General features: G+C 43.8%; 1 protein-coding gene across 7 annotated transcripts in view; it reads left to right on the forward strand.

Moving 5' to 3' along the window:
- ASCC1 (activating signal cointegrator 1 complex subunit 1) overlaps positions 1-22935 on the forward strand; it is a 121069-nt gene that overhangs the window by 2135 nt on the left and 95999 nt on the right. For all 7 annotated transcript variants that reach the window (XM_055353511.2, XM_055353509.2, XM_055353510.2 and 4 more), the window contains exons 2-5: positions 1882-2026; positions 4404-4503; positions 11716-11813; positions 18212-18390. In XM_055353511.2, coding sequence (XP_055209486.1) covers positions 1882-2026; positions 4404-4503; positions 11716-11813; positions 18212-18390 — 522 coding nt within the window. The remainder of the gene's footprint in view (positions 1-1881; positions 2027-4403; positions 4504-11715; positions 11814-18211; positions 18391-22935) is intronic.

Genomic DNA, 22935 nt, shown 5'->3' on the forward strand with positions numbered 1-22935 from the left:
CTGGCCTCAGATGATCCGCCTCGGCCTCCTAAAGTGCTGGGATTACAGACATGAGCCACCGCGCCCACGTTGGCTTGAACATTAGTGTATTTAGTAAGGATCAGCTTGTTTTCTTTGGAACTTTTAAGTATTTTGGGCTTCAAGACTATCTAAGCTGTAGGTGGTAGGAATATTGGTTGAATTTAACCTCAGCTAGCCTGTAAGGAACCTTCGTTTCCTAAATTATTGATTCATTAAGTGATGTGACCAGAAGCTTGGCTTCGCAGTGAGCGATGTGCATTTTGTTGGGCGGTGGCCTGTGGAAATTGGATTCCCACCTTCAGCAGTATGTTGGTCTGAGAACCATATTGGTTAAGTTGTTATTTTAACTGTGCTTTGACAGACAACTGGAACTGATTGTTTGGTATGAATTTCTAGCACCTCTAAAAGTACTTAGGGGCTTTTTTTTTTTCTGGATGGTTAAGTGTATTAAATATCCCTCATTGTCTTAATTATCTTGCTAGATAGAAAGAGTTTGCTGGGCGCAGTGGCTCACGCCTGTAATCGCAGCACTTTGGGAGACTGAGGCGGGTGGATCACCTGAGGCCAGGAGTTCCAGACCAGCCTGGCCAACATGACGAAACCCCATCTCTACTAAAAATACAAAAAATTAGCCGGGGGTGGTGGCAGGGGCCTGTAATTCCAGCAACTAGGAAGGCTGAGGCAGGAGAATCGCTTAAACCCAGGAGGCAGAGGTTGCAGTGAGCAGAGATTGTGTCATTGCACTCCAGCCTGGGCAACAAGAGCAATAATACACCGTCTCAAAAAAAAAAAAAAAAAAAAAAAGAGATATTGTGCAAATGGTTAGATAGCCACTGAAGTTTGCATTTTACTCATTAGGTTAAAGTAATAAAGAGACCCTTATTCTCTCTTTCAAAGCCATGGACAGGCTGTGTTTATATACGGGCATTTATAATGCCTTTTATTTTTAATCTCTCTTTTTTTTGTTGTTGTTGTTTTTTGTTGTTTTTTTGAGAGACAGGGTTTCGCCATGTTGCCCAGGCTGGATTCAAAGTCTTGGGCTCAAGCGGTCCTCCTTCTTCAGCCTCCCAAAGTGCTGGGAGTACAGGTGTAAGCCACCATGCCTGGCCCTTTTCTCTTTCTCTTTTTCTTTTTCTTCTTTTTTTTTTTAAGACGGAGTTGTGCTCTGTTGCCCAGGCTGGAGTGCAGTGGCGCGATCTTAGCTCACTGCAACTTCCGCCTCCCGGGTTCAAGAGATTCTCCTGCCTCAGCCTCCCGAGTAGCTGGGATTACAGGCACGTGCCACCATGCCTAGCTAATTTTTGTATTTTTAGTAGAGATGGGGTTTCACTATGTTGGTCAGGCTGGTCTTGAACTCCTGACCTCGTGATCTGCCTGCCTCAGCCTCCCAAAGTGCTGGGATTACAGGTGTGAGCCACCACACCTGGCCCTCTTTTTCTTTTTTTAGAGACAAGGTCTCACTATGTTCATAAGGCTGATTTTGAACTCCAGCCTCAACCAATCCTCCCACCTTGGCCTCCCAAAGTGCTGGGATTACAGGTGTGAACCACTGCTCCCCTCCCTTCCTTCTTTTTTTTTTTTTTTTTTTTTAAGAGTGTATGCCTTTTAATCATTTTTGGGGGGGGTGATAAATAGTTTACAAATTACTTTGCTGTCTAGAGTGAGCCAGTGTGGTAGAAAATGCAGCAATTAACCTAAACTGGTTTACAGATGGGAAATCCAATGGGAAACGGTGCTGCTTTTGTGTGGGAGAGATACTGTGAACTGATGCCCAATTCAGACCTGCATAATGGTTCAGACACTAGAGATAGGAGTTTTAATTCTCACTAAGAAAGGTAAGATGGTAATTATATTTTTCAGGGCATAATTGGAATATCATTTGGAGAAAGTGTCATGGAAGTTCTGCGTCCACAGCTTATAAGAATTGATGGCCGGAATTACAGGAAGAATCCAGTCCAAGAACAGACCTATCAACATGAAGAAGATGAAGAGGACTTCTATCAAGGTAATCCTAGTTGCTCTTTGGTCAGATAAGAAGTAAAATGTCCTGTGTATTGTAGGATCAATTTTTTGTTTGTTTTAATGTGTTTCTGTGTCAGCACTGAAATTTGAGATGTTTGGCCTCATATAGCTCCATTTATGTTCATGTCTAAGGGTACTGATGGGTTTGAGTTTAGCTGAAGTGTTTTTGGTTGCAATTTATAAGTTATTATGTTTCTTCTTTGTACAGAGGTTTAAATATCATAAAGATAAATTTTAGTTATTAATATTAATAACCATTAATATTCTATGACAAAATTAAGTTCCTTTTAGAGTTGTAATTATTATTATTAATAATATTATTATTATTTGAGATGGAGTCTCGCTCTGTCACCTAGGCTGGAATGCAGTAATGTGATCTCCACTCACTGCAGCCTCCGCCTCCCAGGTTCAAGCGATTCTGGTGCCTCAGCCTCCTGAGTAGCTGGGATTACAGCCATGTGCCAGGATGCCCAGCTAATTTTTATATTTTTAGTAGAGACAGGGTTTCACCATGTTGGCCAGGCTGGTTTCAAACTCCTGACCTCAAGTGATCCACCTGCCTTGGCCTCTCAAAGTGCTGGGATTACAGGCATGAGCTACTGCACTTGGCCCTAAAGTAATTGTGTATAAATTTTTGAAATAAATGAACGTATGTATTTAGTCCATTGCCCAATAATGTTACCAAAATCCTCAGATGGTCGTGTCCCTTTTGTAGAACATCGTGGTATTTGCATGTAATCTACACACATCCTACTTTAAATCCTGTCTTATGATACATATAATACCTAATACAATGCAAATGCTCTGTAAATAGTTGTGGTACTGTATTGTTTTTTATTTTTTATTTTATTTTTTATTTATTATTATTAATTTTTGAGACAGAGTTTTGCTCTTGTCACCCAGGCTGGAGTGCAGTGGCGTGATCTGGGCTGTCTGCAACCTCTGCCTCCCGGGTTCAAGCAATTCTCCTGCCTCATCTTCCCCAGTAGCTGGGACTACAGGTGCCTGCCACCACACCTGGCTAATTTTTGTATTTTTAGTTGAGATAGTGATCTGGGCTCTCTGCAGCCTCTACCTCCCGGGTTCAAGCAATTCTCCTGCCTCAGCTTCCCCAGTAGCTGGGACTACAGGTGCCTGCCACCACACCTGGCTAATTTTTGTATTTTTAGTTGAGATAGTGTTTCACCATGTTGGCCAGGGTGGCCTCAAACTCCTGACTTCGGGTGATCCTCTTGCCTTGGCCTCCCAAAGTGCTGAGATTACAGGCATGAGCCACCATGACCGGCCTGTATTGTTGTTTAATTTTTATTATTTTTATTGCTGTATTGTTATTTTACTGACTTTTTTCCAAGTAATTTTTTTTTTTTTGAGGCGGAGTCTCGCTTTGTCACTCAGGCTGGAGTGCAGTGGCGCGATCTCGGCTCACTGCAAGCTCCGCCTCCCGGATTCACGCCATTCTCCAGCCTCAGCCTCCTGAGTAGCTGGGACTACAGGTGCACACCACCATGCCCGGCTAATTTTTTGTATTTTTAGTAGAGACGGGGTTTCACCGTGATAACCAGGATGCTGGGATTACAGGCATGAGCCACCGCGCCCGGCCGTAATTTTTTTTTTAAGAGACAAGCGCATTCTGGAGTGCAGTGGCACGACCTTGGTTCACTGCAGCCTCACCTCCCGGGCTCAAATGATTCTCCCACATCATCTTCCTGAGTAGTGGGGACTTACAGGCATGTGCCATCATGCCCAGCTAATCTTTGTAGAGATTAGGGGGTTTTACTTTGTTGCCCAGGCTGGATTTTTTTTTCAAATATTTTCAATCTGCGGTTGGTTGAATCCACAGGTGGAGAATCCCTGGATAGGGAGGGCCAACTGTATATAGAAACCTTTGATAAAGTTTAGTTTATTAATCAGGCACAGTAAGAGATTAATAACAATAACTAACAAAATAGAACAATTATAACAATACATTGTAATAAAAGTGATGTGAATGTGGTCTCTCTGTCTCATATCCAGTATCTTATTGTAGTAATAGTTTCGGACAGCAGTTAACTGCAAGTAACTGAAACCTTGGAAAGCGAAACCACAGATGAGGGGGAACTACCGTATGCATATGCTACCTTCCCAGGGTTCCAAGACTGAAAGATTTAAAATAGTCATTATGTGTTTTTTTATGGTTTATTTCTTATAAGATCGGGTCAGAAGGAGTATCAGAGCAGTGTCATGGAATGTACAGTGTCCGGCTGTTCTTTATGCCTGTGTATTGCTTTTTTTAAACCTCAACAGCGGTTGACAGCTGAGGCTAAAGCTGTTGTCCATAGAGCAACATTGTTTCTGAGTGAGATGTGATGGTTTCTGTGCAGGCTCCATGGAGTGTGCTGATGAGCCCTGTGATGCCTACGAGGTGGAGCAGACCCCACAAGGATTCCGATCTACTTTGAGGGCCCCCAGCTTGCTCTATAAGTGAGTCATGTCCCCAACAGTTTCGTGGGGAGACACTTCCAGGAAACTCAGCGGGAGGTGGACCCTTTGGTCTTCCATACTTATTGCAGTGCTTGATTACTAATGATAAAATAGTGTAGTGTTATGTCCTGAAATGTCAAAGGACTGATTACAGATTAATTTCATTGTTCCACATGTATCACTAAGCTGATTTTGCCTCTTGTGTTAGGCCATTCTTGTGTTGCTATAAAGAAATACCTGAGGCTGGGTAATTTATAAAGAAAAGAGGTTTCGGCCAGGTGCGGTGGCTTACGCCTGTAATCCCAGCACTTCGGGAGGCTGAGGCGGGTGGATCACCTGAAGTCAGAAGTTCAAGACCAGCCTGGTCAACATGGTGAAACCCCGTCTCTACTAAATATACAAAAATTAGCTGGGTGTGGTGGCAGGCATCTGTAATCCCAGCTACTTGGGAGGCTGAGGCAGGAGAATCACTTGAACCTGGGAGGCAGAGGTTGCAGTGAGCCGAGATTGTGCCATTGCACTGCAGCCTGGGCAACAAGAGTGAAACTTAGTCTTAAAAAAAAAAAAAAAAAAAAGAAAAGAGGTTTCATTGGCTCATGACTCTACAGACAGTACAAGCATGGCACCAGCATCTGGGGAGGCCTCAGGGACCTTTTACTCTTGGCAGAAGCTGAAGTGGGAGCAGGCGTGTCACATGGTGAAAGCAAGAGCAAAAACGATGGGAGGTGAGATGCCACACACTTTTAAACAACCAGATCTTGTGTGAGCTCACTCATCGCCAAGGAGATGGTGCTAAGCCATCATGAGGGATCCACCCCCATGATCCAAACACCTGCCACCAGGCCCCACTTCCAACACGGAGGGTTATATTTCAACATGAGATTTGGCAGGGACACAGATCCAAACCACATAACCTTTTATTTATTTTATTTTATTTATTTATTTATTTTGAGACAGAGTTTCGCTCTTTCGCCTAGGCAGGAGTGCAATGGGACGATCTTGGCTCACTGCAACCTCCGCCCTCAGGGTTCAAGCCATCCTCCTGCCTCAGCCTCCTGAGTAGCTGGGATAATAGGTGCCCACCACCATGCCTGGCTAATTTTTCTATTTTTAGTAGAGATGGGGTTTCGCCATGTTGGCTAGGCTGCTCAAACTCCTGACCTCAGGTGATCCACCTGCCTCAGCTTTCCAAAGTGCCGGAATTATAGGTGTGAGCCACTGCACCCAGCCTATTTTTATTATTGTATTTTTGAGACAGGGTGTTGCACTGTTGCCAGGTTAGAGTGCAGTGGCACAATCTTGGCTCACTGCAGCCTTGACTGCCCAGGGTAAAGTGATCCTTTCACCTCAGCCTCCCAAGTAGCTGGAACCGGCACACACCACCAAGCCTGGCTAATTTTTTGAATTATTTGTAGAGATGGGGTTTTACTATGTTTCCCAGGCTGGTCTTGAACTCCTGGACAAAAGTGATCCTCCCACCTTGGTCTCCCAAAGTGTTGGGATGAGCCACTGTGCCCAACCACCATATCCCATATTACCTTTTAAATATCTTTTTTTTTTTTTTTTTAAAGACAGGGCTTTGCTTTGTTACCCAGGCTGCAGTGCAGTGGTGCGATCTCGGCTCACTGTAGCCTTGACTTCCTGGGCTCAAGTGATCCTCCCACTTAAACCCCCCAAATAGCTGGGACTACAGGTGTGTGCCACCATGCCTGGCTAATTTTTTGTATTTTTGGTAGAGACAGGGTTTCTCCATATTGCCCAGGCTGGTCTTGAACTCTGGAACTCAAGCAGTCCACCTGCCTTGGCCTCCCAGTGGGCTGGCATTACAAGTGTGTTAAATATCTTTTGAATCTACCAGCTGTCTGTATCTTCACTGTTACCTCTCTGCCTTTTCTGTGGATTACTTAAAATAGCCTGCTTATTGGTCTCTACACACACACACACACACACACACACACACACACACATTTTTTTTGAGATGGAGTCTTACTCTGTCACCCAGGCTGGTGTGCAGTGGCATGACCTTGGCTCACTGCAACTCCTCCCCTTTGGTTCAAACGATTTTCTTGCATCAGCTTCCTGAGTAGCTGGAACTACAGGCCTGCACTACTACACCTGGCTAATTTTTGTATTTTTAGTAGAGGTGGGGTTTTACCATGTTGGCCAGGCTGGTCTCGACCTCCTGACCTCAGGTGATCCACCTGCCTCGGCCTCCCAAAGTGTTGGGATTACAGGCATGAGCCACCACACCCGGCCACAAATGTTTTCATTTCATCCACCTTGATAGCATTCTGAAACACCTATTAAAGATAAAATTCTCCTGGAATATGACCAAATCAGGCTCTAGTGACATTTTTTCCTAAGAAACATGATTTTAGAAAGTTGTGGCTCAGTTTCCTGGAAAAAAAAAAAAATCAGTGTAACAGGTCTTGGTGTGAATCTGCTGTTGCTAAGGTGTGTAAAAGTTCCTTGCATGATTCTGACTTGATAGTCTTTTGATTTCTCTATGTTCTAAGCACTCATTATGTGTCAAGTGACTTGCATGTTAAATTAGGTATTGGGTCTGATAAATCCTAATTAATAGGTAATATTTACTCGGAAGGCTGGGTGTGGTGGCTCATACGTGTAATCCCAGCACTTCGGGAGGCCAAGACGGGAGGATTGCTTGAGCCCATGAGTTGGAGACCACCCAGCTTGGGCAACATGGTGAGACCCTGTTTCTACAAAAAAAAATAAAAAATAAAAAAATAAATTAGCCAGGCGTGGTAGTGAGTGCTTGTAGTCTCAGCTACTTGGTAGGTTAAGGCAGGAGTATTGTTGGAGCCCAGAAGTTCAAGGTTACAGTGAGCTATGATTGTGCCAATGTAATTCCACCTGGGCGACAGAGCAATATCCTGTGTCAAAAAAAAAAAAAAAATACTAAGATTTCTTTCTTGGGAATAATTTCTGTAGGCTTATTTGGATCAAGAAAGAAATTACCTGGCCAAACTAATTTATAATCAGAGCCTAATATTGTCAACACCTGTCCATGGGTTATGTCTCATGCTGTGGTTCTTAGCCTCAGGTGCACAGGAGAATCATCTGGGGAGCTTCTAAAAATCCCAGGGCTTGGGTGCATCCCAGACCAATTAAATCAGAGTCTGTGGGAGCAGGACCCAGGTATCACTATTTGAAGCCCCCCAGGTGATTCCAGTGTATAGCCAAGACTGAGAACCACTTGACCTGGTAGGAATTTCCTCTTATGTATTCAACCAAGGGGTCACCTTGTCACTGCTTATTTGTATTATTGTAGCAAATATTTTATTTATTTTATTATTTTGAGACGGAGTCTCACTCTGTTACTCGGGCTGGAGTGCAGTGGCACGATCTGGGCTCACTGCAATCTTTGCCTCCCTGGTTTAAGTGATTGATTCTCCTGCTTCGGCCTCCCGAGTAGCTGGGACTACAGGCATGCGCCACCACGCCTGGCTAATTTTTTTGTGTTTTTGTTAGAGACAGGGTTTTGCCATGTTGGTCAGGCTGGTCTTGAACTCCTGACCTCAGGTGATCTGCCTGCCTCGCCTCCCAAAGTGCTGGGATTACAGTCATGAACCACTGTGTCTGGCCTATAGTGAGTATTTTAGATTTTCCATGTAAACCTCTTTTCCGTCCAGCTATACTTTTAACTGAAAAGGTGCCAGTATAGGTTTAATGAGGATAGCATATGTTATGCCGCACACCTGTTGACTTTGACGGGGATGGCACCATGTTAGAGAGGCTGGGGAAGAGACCCAGAGCCAGCAAATGAGACAGAGGATTTATTGAGGGGACTTGCATAAAGGGTGGTGCCGTGGTGGTGGGCTGGACAGAACTTCAACTGCTTGGAAAAAGCATACAGTTTATATAACATTTCCACTTAGCACCCTGCCCCTAGCAGCCATCACCTGGCAGCCTTTATTTAATCCAAAACAAAGGGCCTCAATCCTCTGTATGGCCTGGGTTCCATAAACGGGTCAGGGATTCAGATGTTCCTCATAGATAAAGGAATGAATCTCTGGGTTGGAATGAATCCAAGCCGGATTCCGTAGTTTGGAACTCTGAACACATAATTCTTTTTAGATCATAGGGTGATTCTCAGGTAGGCTTAAGTTATTACTGTCAGGGTCCTTCTCCCGGTATGCTTAATCTATTAACTTTAGGGGCATCTGCCCTATAGCATGGACTGTATGGAGCTCTGTGCCACTTATTGGGAAGCTCTTTCATATATGATCACATTTAATCCTTACGACAACCTTATGACAAATAGGTATTATTCATTCCATTTTAATTTAATTTAATGTTTATTTTTTTTTGAGACGGGAGTTTCGCTCTTGTTGCCCAGGCTGGAGTGCAATGGCATGATCTCGGCTCACCACAACCTCTGCCTCCCAGGTTCAAGAGATTATCCTGCCTCAGCCTCCCGAGTAGCTGGGATTATAGGCATGCGCCACCATGCCCGGCTAATTTTGTATTTTTGGTAGAGGTGGGGTTTCTCCATGTTGGTTAGGCTGGTTTCGAACTCCTGACCTCAGGTGATCCACCCGCCTCAGCCTTCCAAAGCACAGGGATTACAGGCGTGAGCCACCATGCTTGGCCTCTTTTTTTTTTTTTTTTTGAGACAGAGTCTTGCTCTGTCACCCAGGCTGGAGTGGAATGGCACAATCTCAGCTCACTGCAACCTCTGCCTCCTGGGTCCAAGTGATTCTCCCGCCTCAGCCTCCTGAGTAACTGGGATTACAGGCATCTGCCACCACGCCTGGGTAATTTTTGTATTTTTAGTAGAGACAGTGTTTCACCACGTTGGCCAGGCTGGTCTTGAACTCCTGACCTCAGGTGATCCACCCACCTCGGCCTCCCTGGGATTACAGGCGTGAGACACCACCCCCAGCCAAATTTAATTTAATTTTATTTAGTTATTTTTTTGAGACGGAGTCTCCCTCTGTCGCCCAGGCTGGAATCCAGTGGTGCGATCTCTGCTCACTGCAACCCCTGTCTCCCAGGTTCAAGCAATTCTCCTGCTCAGCCTTCCAAGTAGCTGGGATTACAGGCGCCCGCCACCACACCCTGCTAATTTTTTTTTTTTTTTGAGATGGAGTTTCACTCTTGTCACCCAGGCTGGAGTGCAGTGGTGTGATCTTGGCTCACTGCAACCTCTGCCTCCCGAGTTCAAGCAATCTCCTGCCTCAGCCTCCCGAGTAGTTGGGATTACAGGTACCTGTCACCACGCCTGGCTAATTTTTGTATTTTTAGTGGAGATGGGGGGTTTTACCATGTTGGCCAGGCTGGCCTCGATCTCCTGACCTCAGTTGATCCCCCCCACCTCGGCCTCGCAAAGTGCTGGGATTACAGGTGTGAGCCACCGCACCCGGCCTTGAGCCGCCTTGCCTGGCTTTGCTAATTTTTGTATTTTTGGTAGAGACAGGGTTTCGCCATGTTGGCCAGGCTGGTCTTGAACTCCTGACCTCATGTGATTTGCCCGCCTCTGCCTCCCAAATTATGGGATTACAGGCATGAGCCACTGCACCTGGCCTATTTTTATTTTTTTAGAGACAGGATCTCACTTTGTCACCCAGGCCAGAGTGCCACTGTGTGATCATAGCTCACCATAGCCTTGAACTCCTGGGCTTAAGGGATCCTTCTGCGTCAGCCTCTCACTTCATTTTGTTAAGTGAAGAAGTAGGCTTACAGTGGTTATATGAATTCCAAGGTTTGTTTGATTCTAAAGCCTTTTAAACCTCAGCCACTTTGCTTTCTAAGGTGCTGAAGCCTAGATTATTAATAGCACTTTGAACCACTGCTTTTTGTGATAGGCTTGTTCACTAGCCACATAGTAACAAACTGGAGCCTGACAGAAAGCACTCCAAATTGGTAAGGTGGGAAAACAAAGGCCTCACAGAGTTTGGTGCCCTACAATCTCTATCCCAACACACAGGAAAACCACTTGGAAATTACAGACTTCCAATCTTCCTCTAAACATCTTATTTTTAAAAACTGGCTTACTATAGTAGATCTTAAGGGAAGTAATTGGGCTTTCTTATCCCACGCAAAAACAAACGAATAGTTTTAGACATAGTCATCCATAGAATTGGGTACTGTAATTGAAGTCATAGAGGTTAAAATAACGTTGATGACAAGGAGTTCTTAACTTGATAGCCCTGTGATGGCCTCTTAGTGCCTTATAGACTCTGAAACTTCTCTCTTGGGATTCGGTAGTCTCATTCACTTGAACACATCAAACGACTGTGGGTTCCAGAAGATACCTTTGGATTGTCAGAATATTTATACTTGGAAGTCCAGGCAAGTAATGTAAATGAGTCAATAAGTGATTGAAGTGGGAGTGATGGCGGTTGTGAGCTCATGTCCCGTCTTCATGGGGTAGTCGAGAGTTGGCTGTAGCTCACTGTTGCCATGAGTCCTCAGATATTCTAATTTTTCTATTGAAAAAAATTGAAAAAAAGATTTATTTTTTGAGACAGAGTCTCGTTCTTGTCGCCCAGGCTGGAGTATAGTGGTGCGGTCTCAGCTTACTGCAACCTCCACCTCCTGGGTTCAAGTGATTCTCCTGCCTTAGCCTCCCAAGTAGCTGGGATTACAGGCACCCTGCTGTCACACCCAGTTAATTTTTGTATTTTTGTAGAGATGGGGTTTTGCCATGTTGGCCAGGCTGATCTCGAACTCTTGACCTCAGGCGATCTGCCCACCTCAGCCTCCTGGACTGCTGGGATTACAGGCGTGAGCCACTGCCGCCAGCCTAAAATATTTTTTTAGAGACGGGGTCTTACTCTGTTGCCCAGGCTGGTCTCAAATTCCTGGTCTCAAGCAGTTCTCCCACCTCAGTCTTTTGAGTAGCAGGGATTACAGGTGTGAGCCACTGCACCTGCTGGCCAGCTTTTCTTTCACTTTATTGCAGACCCAGATTTTAAATCTAATTTTGAGAAGCAAACGGGTGTTGGGCATGGTTTTTCTATCTCTGCATTGAATTGGCTATAGGGCCAAAAACTCATCTTTGCCAATGACTTTACTGCAGCATGTTCTAAAGCTAGATGACTTGTAATTTCTTCCACAAATATTGGGCTTTTACTGAACTACTTTTCTGTAAGGGAGTATCTCTTGTCACAAAGGATTTAAACATAATGAGGTTCTTTATTTTGGTACATTTTGACTTAATCTTCTTTTAATTACTTTATGTTACAGGCATATAGTTGGAAAGAGAGGGGACACTAGGAAGAAAATAGAAATGGAGACCAAAACTTCTATTAGCATTCCTAAACCTGGACAAGATGGGGAAATTGGTGAGACTCAGTAGATATAAGTTACATTTGAAGTCACTTTTGCATGTTTATGGAATAATGTAACCAACTGCAGTGTTTAGTAACTATGTTTTCTGTGGGGTTCTAGCTATGGGCTTTTTCTTTTTTTTTTTTTTTTTGAGACGGAGTTTTGCCCTTGTTACCCAGGCTAGAGTGTAGTGGTGTGATCTTGGCTCACTGCAACCTCCGCCTCCCGGAATCAAGCGATTCTCCTGCCTCAGCCTCCCTAGTAGCTGGGATTACAGGCATGTGCCACCACGCCCGGCTAATTTTGTATTTTTAGTGGAGGCGGGGTTTCTCCATGTTGGTCAGGCTGGTCTCGAACTCCTGACCTCAGGTGATCCTCCCCTCTCGGCCTCCCAAAGTGTTGGGATTATAGACGTGAGCCACCGTGCCCGGCCAGCTATGGGCGTCTTTATGGTTTATCAGTACCAGTCTCCCAAATGAAGAAAGATGGAATTGTATAACCTTATCTTGATTGAGTACCTGGGCCTTAATTTTATACTTTACCATACATTGATGGAATAAAGCTTCCAGATTTCACTGTGTATTAGGAGATTTCTTTTCATGCTTTGGTAACTTGAAATGGATTTGTGAATTGTTTCCAATTAGAATTAGAGAAAATCAATGAGATCAGTGAATATGAAATAAAGTTCAGCCTTTTCCATTGTGCTCTCAATTTTTTACCCTTGATTTTGTAGACCAGGAAGGAAATTATAAGAGTAATGATTAAAATAATATAACTTGACTCAAATAACTGTTCTGATAAGGAAAAATAGTTTAGCAGTATAAATCAAGTTAGAAAGTGTCTGTACCAAGCCTCAGTGTAAACCAAGGGCATAGGCTTTTGTTGTATGTACAATGGCTTTGAGTGAGGGGCATTGTTAGGACAAAACTGTAAACTCATTCTGGAAGGATGGAATTTTTTTTTTTTTTTTTGAGACAGAGTCTTGCTGTGTTACCCAGGCTGGAGTGCTGAGGTGCAATCTCAGCTCACTGCAATCTCCGCTACCCAGGTTCAAGCGATTCTCCTGCCTCAGCCTCCCAAGTAGCTGGGACTACAGGTGTGTGCCACCAAACCCAGCTAATTTTTGTATTTTTTGGTAGAGACAGGGTTTCGCCATGTTGGCCAGGCTGGTCTCAAACTTCTGGCCTCAAGTGATCCACCCACCTTGGCCTTCTAAAGTGCTGGGATTACAGGCGTGAGCACCATGTCCGGCCGATGGAACTTTTTTAAAGTCAAAGAGTGCAGCAACCTCCAATAATTCATTAACCCATTTTCTTTTTCTTTTTTCATTTAAAAATTTTTATTTATTTTTTATCCAGACAGGATTTCACCATGTTGCCCAGGCTGATCTTGAATTTTTGGTCTCAAGTGATCTGCCTGCCTCAGCCTCCCAAGGTGCTGGAATTACAGGCATGAGACACCATGCCCGGCCTTTTAGTCCTTTATTTTATTTTATTTTATTTTTGGAGACAGAGTCTCTGTTGCCCAGGCTGGAGTGTAGTGGCATGATCACAGCTCAGTGCAGACTCTACCTCCTGGACTCAATCAATCCTCTCATCTCAGCCTTGCATAGCTGGGTCTACAGGAACACGCCACCACACCTGGCTAATTTATTTGTATTTTTTGTAGAGACAAGGTTTTGCCACATTGCTCAGGCTGGTCTCGAACTCCTGAGCTCAAGCGATCTGCCTGCCTTGGCCTCCCAAAGTGTTGGGGTTACAGGCAAGAGCATGTCGCCCAGGCTAGAGTTGATTGGCTCCATCATAGCTCACTGTAGCCTTGAACTCCTGGGCTCAAGCAGTCCTTTTCCCTCAGCCTTCCAAGTAGCTGGGACTACAGGCTCTTAGCACCATGCCCAGCTAATTTTTAATACTTTTTGTCGAGATGGGGTCTTGCTATGTTGCCCAGGCTGGCCTTGAACTCCTGGGCTTGAGCGATCCTCCTTGGCCTCCCAAAGTGCTGGGATTATAGACAAGAGTCACTGCGTCTAGCCCCATTTTCCATAAATGTTCGTAGATTGTATTGTTTTTGCATAAAAAATTATAAGTACTCTTTTTCATTTTACGTTATGTGAGAATAATCACCTTGACTGGGGACAGTGGCATATACCTATACTTCCAGCACTGTGGGAGATTGAGGTGGGAGGATCACTTGAGCCCAGGAGCTCCAGGCTGCAGTGAACTGTGTTCATGCCACCACACTCCAGCCTGGGTGACAGAGCGAGACCCTGTCATACACACACACACACAAAAGAATAATCACCTTGACAGCAGATAAGTAGCAATTGACTTTTTGGACAACAGTGCTGTCCAAAGGAGCTTTCTGTGTTGATGAGAATGTTCTATATCCATGCTGTGTAGCACATGAGCCGCACATGTCAGGTACTGGTCATACATATGACTTTGAGTGCATGAGATATTGCTAGTATGAAAGGAACTGAATTTTTTTTTCTGAATTTTTACTTTTACTGAATTCTGATTAATTTAACTAACTAGCTGCATGTGGGATCCCATATTGGCCAGTGCAGTGACACATTTTTCTCTAGGTAATGTCAACAAACTCTAGCATTAGAACTTTTAACAGCATTTGGAAGGACTTTTATTAAAGTAAATATTCAGTTTATTAGAATTATAAGTGCAAAATTTTATTTTCCTTGAGTTTTAACATTCAAGTTACAAATACCAAAGTCATTTTATAATTGCATTAAAACTTACTTCATCTATTTTTTTTTTTTTTCTTTGAGATGGAGTTTCGCTCTTGTTGCCCAGGCTGGAGCGCATTGGCACGATCTTGGCTTAGCGTAATCTTGGCTCACTGCAACCTCCACCTCCAGGTTTCAAGTGATTCTCCTGCCTCAGCCTACCAAGTAGTTGGGATTACAGACATGTGCCATCATGCCTGGCTACTTTTGTGCTTTTAGTAGAGATGGGGTTTCTCCGTGTTGATCATGCTGGTCTTGAACTCCTGACCTCAGGTGATCAGCCATCCTCAGCCTCTCAAAGTGCTGGTATTACAGGTATGAGCCACTGCGCCCAGCCCTAATTTTTTCTGATTATAAAATTAATACATGCTTTCAAAAAAGAGAAAGCTTGCAGAAATTATATATAAGGTGTACATGGAAGTCTCTTATAATACGAACCCCAAACATAATTGCTATTAACACTTGTTATATGTTCCCCATTTTTTCTATCTGTGTAGTAAGTTATATAATATTTTTTATTGCAGTAAAATTATAACATGGTGTAAATGTGGAGACCCTAGCCATTTTAATATACTAGATTCATTCCAGAACTTATCCAGAAAAGGGTAGATAGGCTATAAAGACTCCATTTTAACTTAGCACAAATGTTGCAGTGTGAAAAACTAGTGTGTCAGGCTGGGCTTGGTGGCTCATGCCTGTAATCCCAACACTTTGGGAGGCCTAGGTGGGAGGATCACTTGAGCCCAGGTGTTCAAGGTCAGCCCGGGCAACATGGCAAAACCCCATCTCTACAAAAAAATACAAAAATTGGCTGGGTGTGGTGGCACATGCTTGTAGTCTCAGCTACTTGGGAGGCTGAAGTGGGAGGATCTTTTTATCTGGGAAAGTCGAGGCTACAGTGAGCCAATTGCACCAGTGCACTCCAGCCTGGGTGACAGAGCGAGACTGTCTCAAAACAAACAAAAAAACAGAAAACAAAGAAGAGAAAATAAAAACTAGGCAGGCGTGTTAGCTCATGCCGGGGTGGGCGGATCATGAGGTCAGGAGATCGAGACCATCCTGGCTAACACGGTGAAATCCCGTCTCTGCTAAAAATACAAAAAATTAGCCGGCCAGGCCCGGTGGCTCACGCCTGTAATCCCAGCACTTTGGGAGGCTGAGGAGGGCACATCACAAAGTCAGGAGTTTGAGACCAGCCTGACCAACAAGGTGAAACCCTGTCTCTAATAAAAATACAAAAATTAGCAGGGCATGGTGGTGCACACCTGTAATCCCAGCTACTCAGGAGGCTGAGGCAGGAGAGTTGCTTGAACCCAGGAGGCGGAGGTTGCAGTGAGCCGAGATCGTGCCACTGCACTCCAGCCTGGGTAACAGAGTGAGACTCTGTTTCAAAAAAAAAATAAAATAAAATTAGCTGGGTGCGATGGCACACACCTGTATTCCCAGCTACTCGGGAGGCTGAGGCAGTAGAATTGTTTGAACCTGGGAGATGGAGGTTGCAGTGAGCCGAGATCGTGCCACTGCACTCCAGCCTGGGTGACAGAGCAAGACTCCGTCTCAAAAAATAAAAATAAAAATAAAAATACAAAATTAGCTGGGTGTGGTGGCTCACGCCTGTAATCCTAGCATTTTGGGAGGCCAAGTTGGGTGGATCACAAGGTCAAGATTTTGAGGCCAGCCTGGCCAACATGATGAAACCCTGTCTCTACTAAGAATACAAAAATTAGCCAGGTGTGGTGGCGCATGCCTGTAATCCCAGCTACTCAGGAGGCTGAGGCAGGAGAATCGCTTGAACCTGGGAGGCGGAGGTTGCAGTGAGCCGAGATTGTGCCACTGCACTGCAGCCTGGGTGACAGCGCAAGACTGTCTCGAAAATAAAATAAATAAACTGGCTTATTGATCTTGTAGAGAAGTAAAGTATATAGAAAAACCAAATGTATTGGTTAGAGTAAATTGAATTGTGATGTGAAGTCAAGTCTGCAGTTGCATTCGTGTGATATTTGCTGTGATTTACCCATTTCTTTTGTGTCTCCTAAATTAGAGAAATCAGAGAAGGAAATGATCTGGTAGCTTTTAATCCTCTAGACAAGGATCTGGTCTTGTCTGTTTTGAAATCTCAGGCAATGGAACATCAGAAGCTTCTCCACCTCCAACCCCTGTAGAGACAGAGTTTCAGTAAATTACCTAGGCTGTCTGGAACTCCTGGCCTCCTGGCCTCAGGCAATCCTCCTGCCTTGGCCTTTGCCCCAGAGTGCTGGGATTACAGGCATTAGCATGCCCCTCCTCACCCCTTCCATCTGCTCCCTTCCCTCCCATCCCCTCCTCTCCCTCCTCACCCCTTCCATCTGCTCCCTTCCCTCCCCTCCCCTCCCTCCTCACCCCTTCCATCTGCTCCCTTCCCTCCCCTCCCCTCCCTCCTCACCTGTTCCGTCCCCTCCCCCTCCCCTCCCCTCTCCCTCCCCCCTCCCCTCCCCTCTCCCTCCCCCTCCCCTCCCCTCTCCCTCCCCCTCCCCTCCCCTCTCCCTCCCCCTCCCCTCTCCTCTCCCTCTCCCCCTCCCCTTCCCTTCCTCGTTCCCCCTCCCCCCTCCCCTCCCCTCCCCTTCCCTGCTCCCCCTTCCCTTCCCTTCCCTTCCCTTTTTTTTTCTTGGTTTTTACTTATTTTGGGTATCCCTAAGGGTAGAATTTCTGGGTTATATGGTAAGTCTATGTTCAACTTTATTTATTTATTTATTTATTTATTTATTTATTTATTTATTTATTTTGAGACAGGGTCTAGCTCTGTTGCCCATGCTGGAGTGCAGTGGCGTGATCTCAGTTCACTGGAACTTCCAGCTTGCTAGTTCAAGCCATTGTTGTGCCTCAGCTTCCCAAGTAGCTGGGATTACAGGCATGTGACACCACACCCAGCTAATTTTTGTATTTTTAGTAGAGATGGGGTTTTGCCATATTGGCCAGGCTGGTCTTGAACTCCTGACCTCAAGTGATCTGCCCACCTCAGCCTCCCAAAGTGTTGGGATTACAGGCATGAGCCACTGCGCCCAGCTATGTTCAACTTTTTAAGGAATTACCAAACTTTTTCATAGTGACTACACCATTTTACATTCCTACTAGCAAGGGTTTGCTTTGTAGTATTTGAATTCATTTTTCTACTTTATAAGCTGTCTTAAGGATATTCTTTTTTTTTTTTTTTTTTTGAGATGGAGTCTTGCTCTATTGCCCAGGCTGGAGTGCAGTAGCACGATCTTGGCTCACTGCAAGCTCCACCTCCTGGGTTCCCTCCATCCGTGCCTCAGCCTTCCGAGTAGCTGGGACTACAGGCGCCCACCACCAGGCTGGCTAATTTTTTGTATTTTTAGTAGAGGCGGGGTTTCACTGTGTTAGCCAGGATGGTCTCGATCTCCTGACCTCGTGATCCACCTGTCTCGGCCTCCCAAAGTGCTGGGATTACAGGAATGAGCCATCGTGCCCGGCCAAGGATATTCTATTTTTAAGCCTCATTCTGCTTACATTGAATTAATTAGCAGTTTTCTTATATTTGTTATTGTCCCCTGTTTAGATTCATATACGCATTCAGAACTGCTTTAGCTCCTCAGAGGTGACAGTATCAAGAGGTCCTGTTTTATAAGCATTTGGGGGTCCTTGAGCAGTTTACCCTTTCTTCTTTGTTTACAGTAATCACTGGCCAGCATCGAAATGGTGTAATTTCAGCCCGAACACGGATTGATGTTCTTTTGGACACTTTTAGAAGAAAGCAGCCCTTCACTCACTTCCTTGCCTTTTTCCTCAATGAAGTTGAGGTTCAGGAAGGATTCCTGAGATTCCAGGAGGAAGTACTGGTGAAGTGCTCCATGGTAAGTGCAAAGAAAACAAGAAGGCTAAAAAAAAAGTTAAATATAAAAAGAATACAAAAATGGTTCATAAATCAAACAGTAGGGAGTTACAAACTTCTTCCCCCACCAAAAAAGATAACTATTTCTTTTGGCTTCTTATATTGAACTGAAAAAAAAAGTGTATGGACATATCAGCTCATAAGTTTCTATATATTACAGAAATGTCTTTAAAAAATTTTAACACATATCGGGCCAGGTGCAGTGGCTCATGCCTATAATCCCAGCACATTGGGAGGCCGAGGTAGGCAGATCACTTGAGGTCAGGCGTTCAAGACCAGCCTGGCCAACATGGTGAAACCCCATCTCTACTAAAAATACAAAAAAAATTAGCTGGGTGAGGTGGCATGTGCCTGTAATCCCAGTTATTTGGGAGGCTGAGGCAGGAGAATTGCTTGAACCTGGGAGATGGCGGTTGCAGTGAGCCAAGATCGTGCCACTGCAGTCCAGCCTGGGAGACAGAGTGAGATGCTGTCTCAAAAAAAAAAAAGATTTAAGACACAAATGGCTCATCCTAATAGACTCACTATTCTGCATCTTTTGGGTGGTAATGTTAATGAGATGCCATTATCTGTAGATCTTCTGACTTTGGGCGGTCATGGCTCATTTGGGATTAGTAACTAAAAGACAAATTTGCATGTAGAATTGCCATACTTAGATAACAGTGAAATGCTTGTGACCAGGATAATAGCAGATAATCCAGATTAGAAAACAAGTTTTAAACTCATTTTGGATATCAGTTAGTTGATTTTAAAAAATGTATATTGATTCAAAAAAGTATGAAAGCAATATGTTTATTATAGAAAATTTAGAAAATACAGAAAAGATTAATAAAAAATCATCCATAATTCCACTACTGAGAGATGCTGTTACATCATTGCTATATATGTGTGTGTATCAATGTGTCTGTACACTCACATACTTTTTTTTTTTTTGAGACAGCGTTTCACTCTTGTTGCCCAGGCTGGAGTGCAATGGCTCGATCTTGGCTCACCGCAACCTCTGCATCCCGGGTTCAAGCAATTCTCCTGCCTCAGCCTCCCGAGTAGCTAGGATTACAGGCATGCGCCACCATACCTGGCTAATCTTGTATTTTCAGTAGAGACAGGGTTTCTCCATGTTGGTCAGGCTGGTCAGTCTCGAACTCCCGACCTCATTGCATGACCGCCTGGGGAAGAAGAGTAAAAATCCATCTCAAAAAAAAAAAAATAATAAAATAAAATAAAATTTAGCTTGTATATAATCTTATATTCTAGTTTCTTTGAAAGCGTAATCATTCTACCATGAACATTGTTTTGTCATTGAAGAAAGACCTAAATCTTGGCTGGCATGTTGGCTCATGCCTCTAATCACAACACTTTGTGGAAGGCTGAGGCAGGCAGATTGTTTGAGCTTGGGACTTTGAGACCAACTTGGGTAACATAGCAGCAAAACCCTGCCTCTACAAAAAATACAAAAATTATCCAGGCATGATGGTGTGTGCTTGTAGTCACAGTCACTTGGGAGCTGAGGTGGGAGAATGGCTTGAGCCTAGGAGGTGGAGGTGTCAGTGAACTGAGATTGTATTATTGCACTCCAGCCTGGGCAATGGAGCCAGACCCTGTCTCAAAAAAAAAAAAAAAAAAAAACCGCAGCAAAAAACACACAAAACCTAAAAAACACACAAAACCTACTTCGTGAGAACAAGTAGGAAATTATAGCAGTGATGACTAAAATAACATAATCTGGGCTGGGCGTGGTGGCTCACACCTGTAATACCAGCACTTTGGGAGGCTGAGGTGGGTTGGTCACCTGAGGTCAGGAGTTTGAGACCAGCCTGACCAACATGGAGAAACCCCATCTCTACTAAAAATACAAAATTATCTGGGCCTGGTGGCGCATATCTGTAATCCTAGCTACTCGAGAGGCTGAGGCAGGAGAATCGCTTGAACCTGGGAGGCTGAGGTTGCAGTGAGCCGAGATCGCACCTTTGCCCTCCAGCCTGGGCAACAAGAGCGAAACTTGTCTCAAAAACAAAAAACAAACAAAAACAAAACAAAACAAAAATCTGATTTCATTAACTGTTCAGGTGATTTGGTTTCGTAATGGCTACCTACTGTTCTATTATATGGATATGTAATTATTTAACTTTTTTAATTTCTATTTTGTTATGAGTGCGCTGAATACATTTTTCTGCACTAGTGGATTATTTTACTTATACTGTTTATTTTACATATACTGTTTTTTCACTAGAAGTGAAAAAACAGTATATGTGGATGTGTGAATTTTTCAACATGTATAGACATCCAGATTACCTTCAGGAAATCTTATAGCACTTTATGCTCCAAACTAGAGTTTTCTTTAGGTTTCCTTTCCCACTTTTGCCAGTACTGGATGTTATCATTCTTTTAAGGTTTTTGGTTTTTTTTTTTTTGTATTTCAGTTGACAAAAAATACTGTGTCATTGCTTTACTGTTTATTTATTCAATTATTTGTGAGATAAAGCATTTTCCTGTACTTTGTTTATTCATGTCTTGGCCCATTTTTCTTTGGGAGTGTTCTTTTTAAAAATTTATTTGTAGGAGCATCATATATATTAAGAAAATCAGGCCAGGTGCAGTGGCTCGTGCGCGTAATCCCAGCACTTTGGGAGGCTGAGGCGGGCAGATCACGAGGTCAGGAGATGAAGACCATCCTGGCTAACATGGTGAAACCCCGTCTCTAGATTGAGACCATCCTGGCTAACATGGTGAAACCCCGTCTCTACTAAAAATACAAAAAAAAAAAAAAAATTAGCCGGGCGTGGTGGCGGGCGCCTGTAGCCCCAGTTACTCGTGAGGCTGAGGCAGGAGAGTGACGTGAATCCGGGAGGTGGAGCTTGCAGTGAGCAGAGATCACACCACTGCACTCCAACCTGGGCGACAGTGCTGTCTCAAAAAAAAAAAAAAAAAAAAGATCAGTATTATTTCATAATTTACATTTAGCTTTTTAGTTAATTTAGAATATGTTTTGATATACAGTAAGAGGTAAGACTTTAACTTTTTAAACCCCTATTTAACCAATTATCCTCTGAAGAATTAAATTTTTTCAATTTTATCTTCAAAATTATTATAATTAAAATGGACTTTTTTGGGGTATACATGTCTATGAATTCTAAAACATGTTTAGATTTCTGTAACTACCACAACAATTAGGATACAGAACAGTTCCACCCCAAAAACTCCCTCATGCTCTCCCTTTATAGTCACCTCTTCCTCACCCACAACCCTTGGCAATCACTGAGCTCTTCTTCACCGTAGTTTTATCATGTGTGTGTGGTGTGTGTGTGTGTGTGTGTGTGTTTTGTTTATTATTTGTAGTTTTGTCTTTCTGAGAATGTCATATAGATGGAATCATACAGTAGGTAACTGGCTTCTTTCACTCAACATAGTGCTTTTGAGATTCATCCAAGTTGTGTGTGTCTCAGGAGTTTGTTCCTTACTATTTCTGGGTAATATTCTACTTTATGGATATGCTACAATTTGTTTCTCCATTCACCCATTGGAGGACACTTGGGTTTTTGCAGTTTTTGGCAACTATGATTAGAACTGCTGTAAACATTTGTGTACGGGTTTTTGTGCGAACGTAAGTTTCCATTTCTTTACAGTAAAATACCCAGGAATGGGGTTGCTGTGATGTATGGTAGGTGTATATTTAACTTTATAAAACACTGCCAAACTGTTTTTCAGAATGCATGTACTGTTTTGCATTCCCAACAGCAATTTATGAGAATTCCAGTTGTTCTACATCCTCACTAGCATTTGATATTATCACTATTTGTTATTTTTGCTATTCTAATAGCTGTGTAGTGACATCTTATTGTGGTTTTGATTTACATTTCTTTAATGGCTAATGATGTTGAACATTTTTTCATGTGCTTTTTTTGCCATCCTTATATTATCTTTGGTGAGGTGTCTGTTCATGTCTTTTGCCTGTTTTACAATTGGGTTGTTTGGCGGGGGGCAGTGCCCCATGCCTGTAATCCCAGCACTTTGGGAGATGGAGGTGGGTGGATCACTTGAGGCCAGGAGTTTGAGACGAGCCTTGCCAACGGGGTGAAATCCCATCTCTACTAAAAATACAAAAATTAGCCAGGCACGGTGGTGTACATCTGTAATCCCAGCTACTCGGGAGGCTGAGGCACGAGAATCACTGGATCCCAGGAGATGGAGGTTGCAGTGAGCCAAGATGGTGCCACTGCACTCCAGCATGGGTGACAAAGTGAGACTGTCTCAACAAACAACAACAATTGGGTTGTTCTCTTTTCTTCTTTCTTTCTTTCTTTTTTTTTTGAGACGGAGTCTCGTCCTGTCACTCAGGCTGGAGTTCTATGGCTCGATCTTGGCTCACTGCAACCTTCGCCTCCTGGCTTCAAGCAATTCTTCTGGCACAGCCTCCCAAGTAGCTGGGATTACAGGCATGCATCACCATGCCCGGCTAATTTTTTGTATCTTTAGTGGAGATGGGGTTTCACCATATTGGCCAGGCCGG

Source organism: Gorilla gorilla, chromosome 8 (genome assembly GCF_029281585.2).
Source record: "Gorilla gorilla gorilla isolate KB3781 chromosome 8, NHGRI_mGorGor1-v2.1_pri, whole genome shotgun sequence".
In the NCBI taxonomy this organism is placed as follows: domain Eukaryota; kingdom Metazoa; phylum Chordata; class Mammalia; order Primates; family Hominidae; genus Gorilla; species Gorilla gorilla.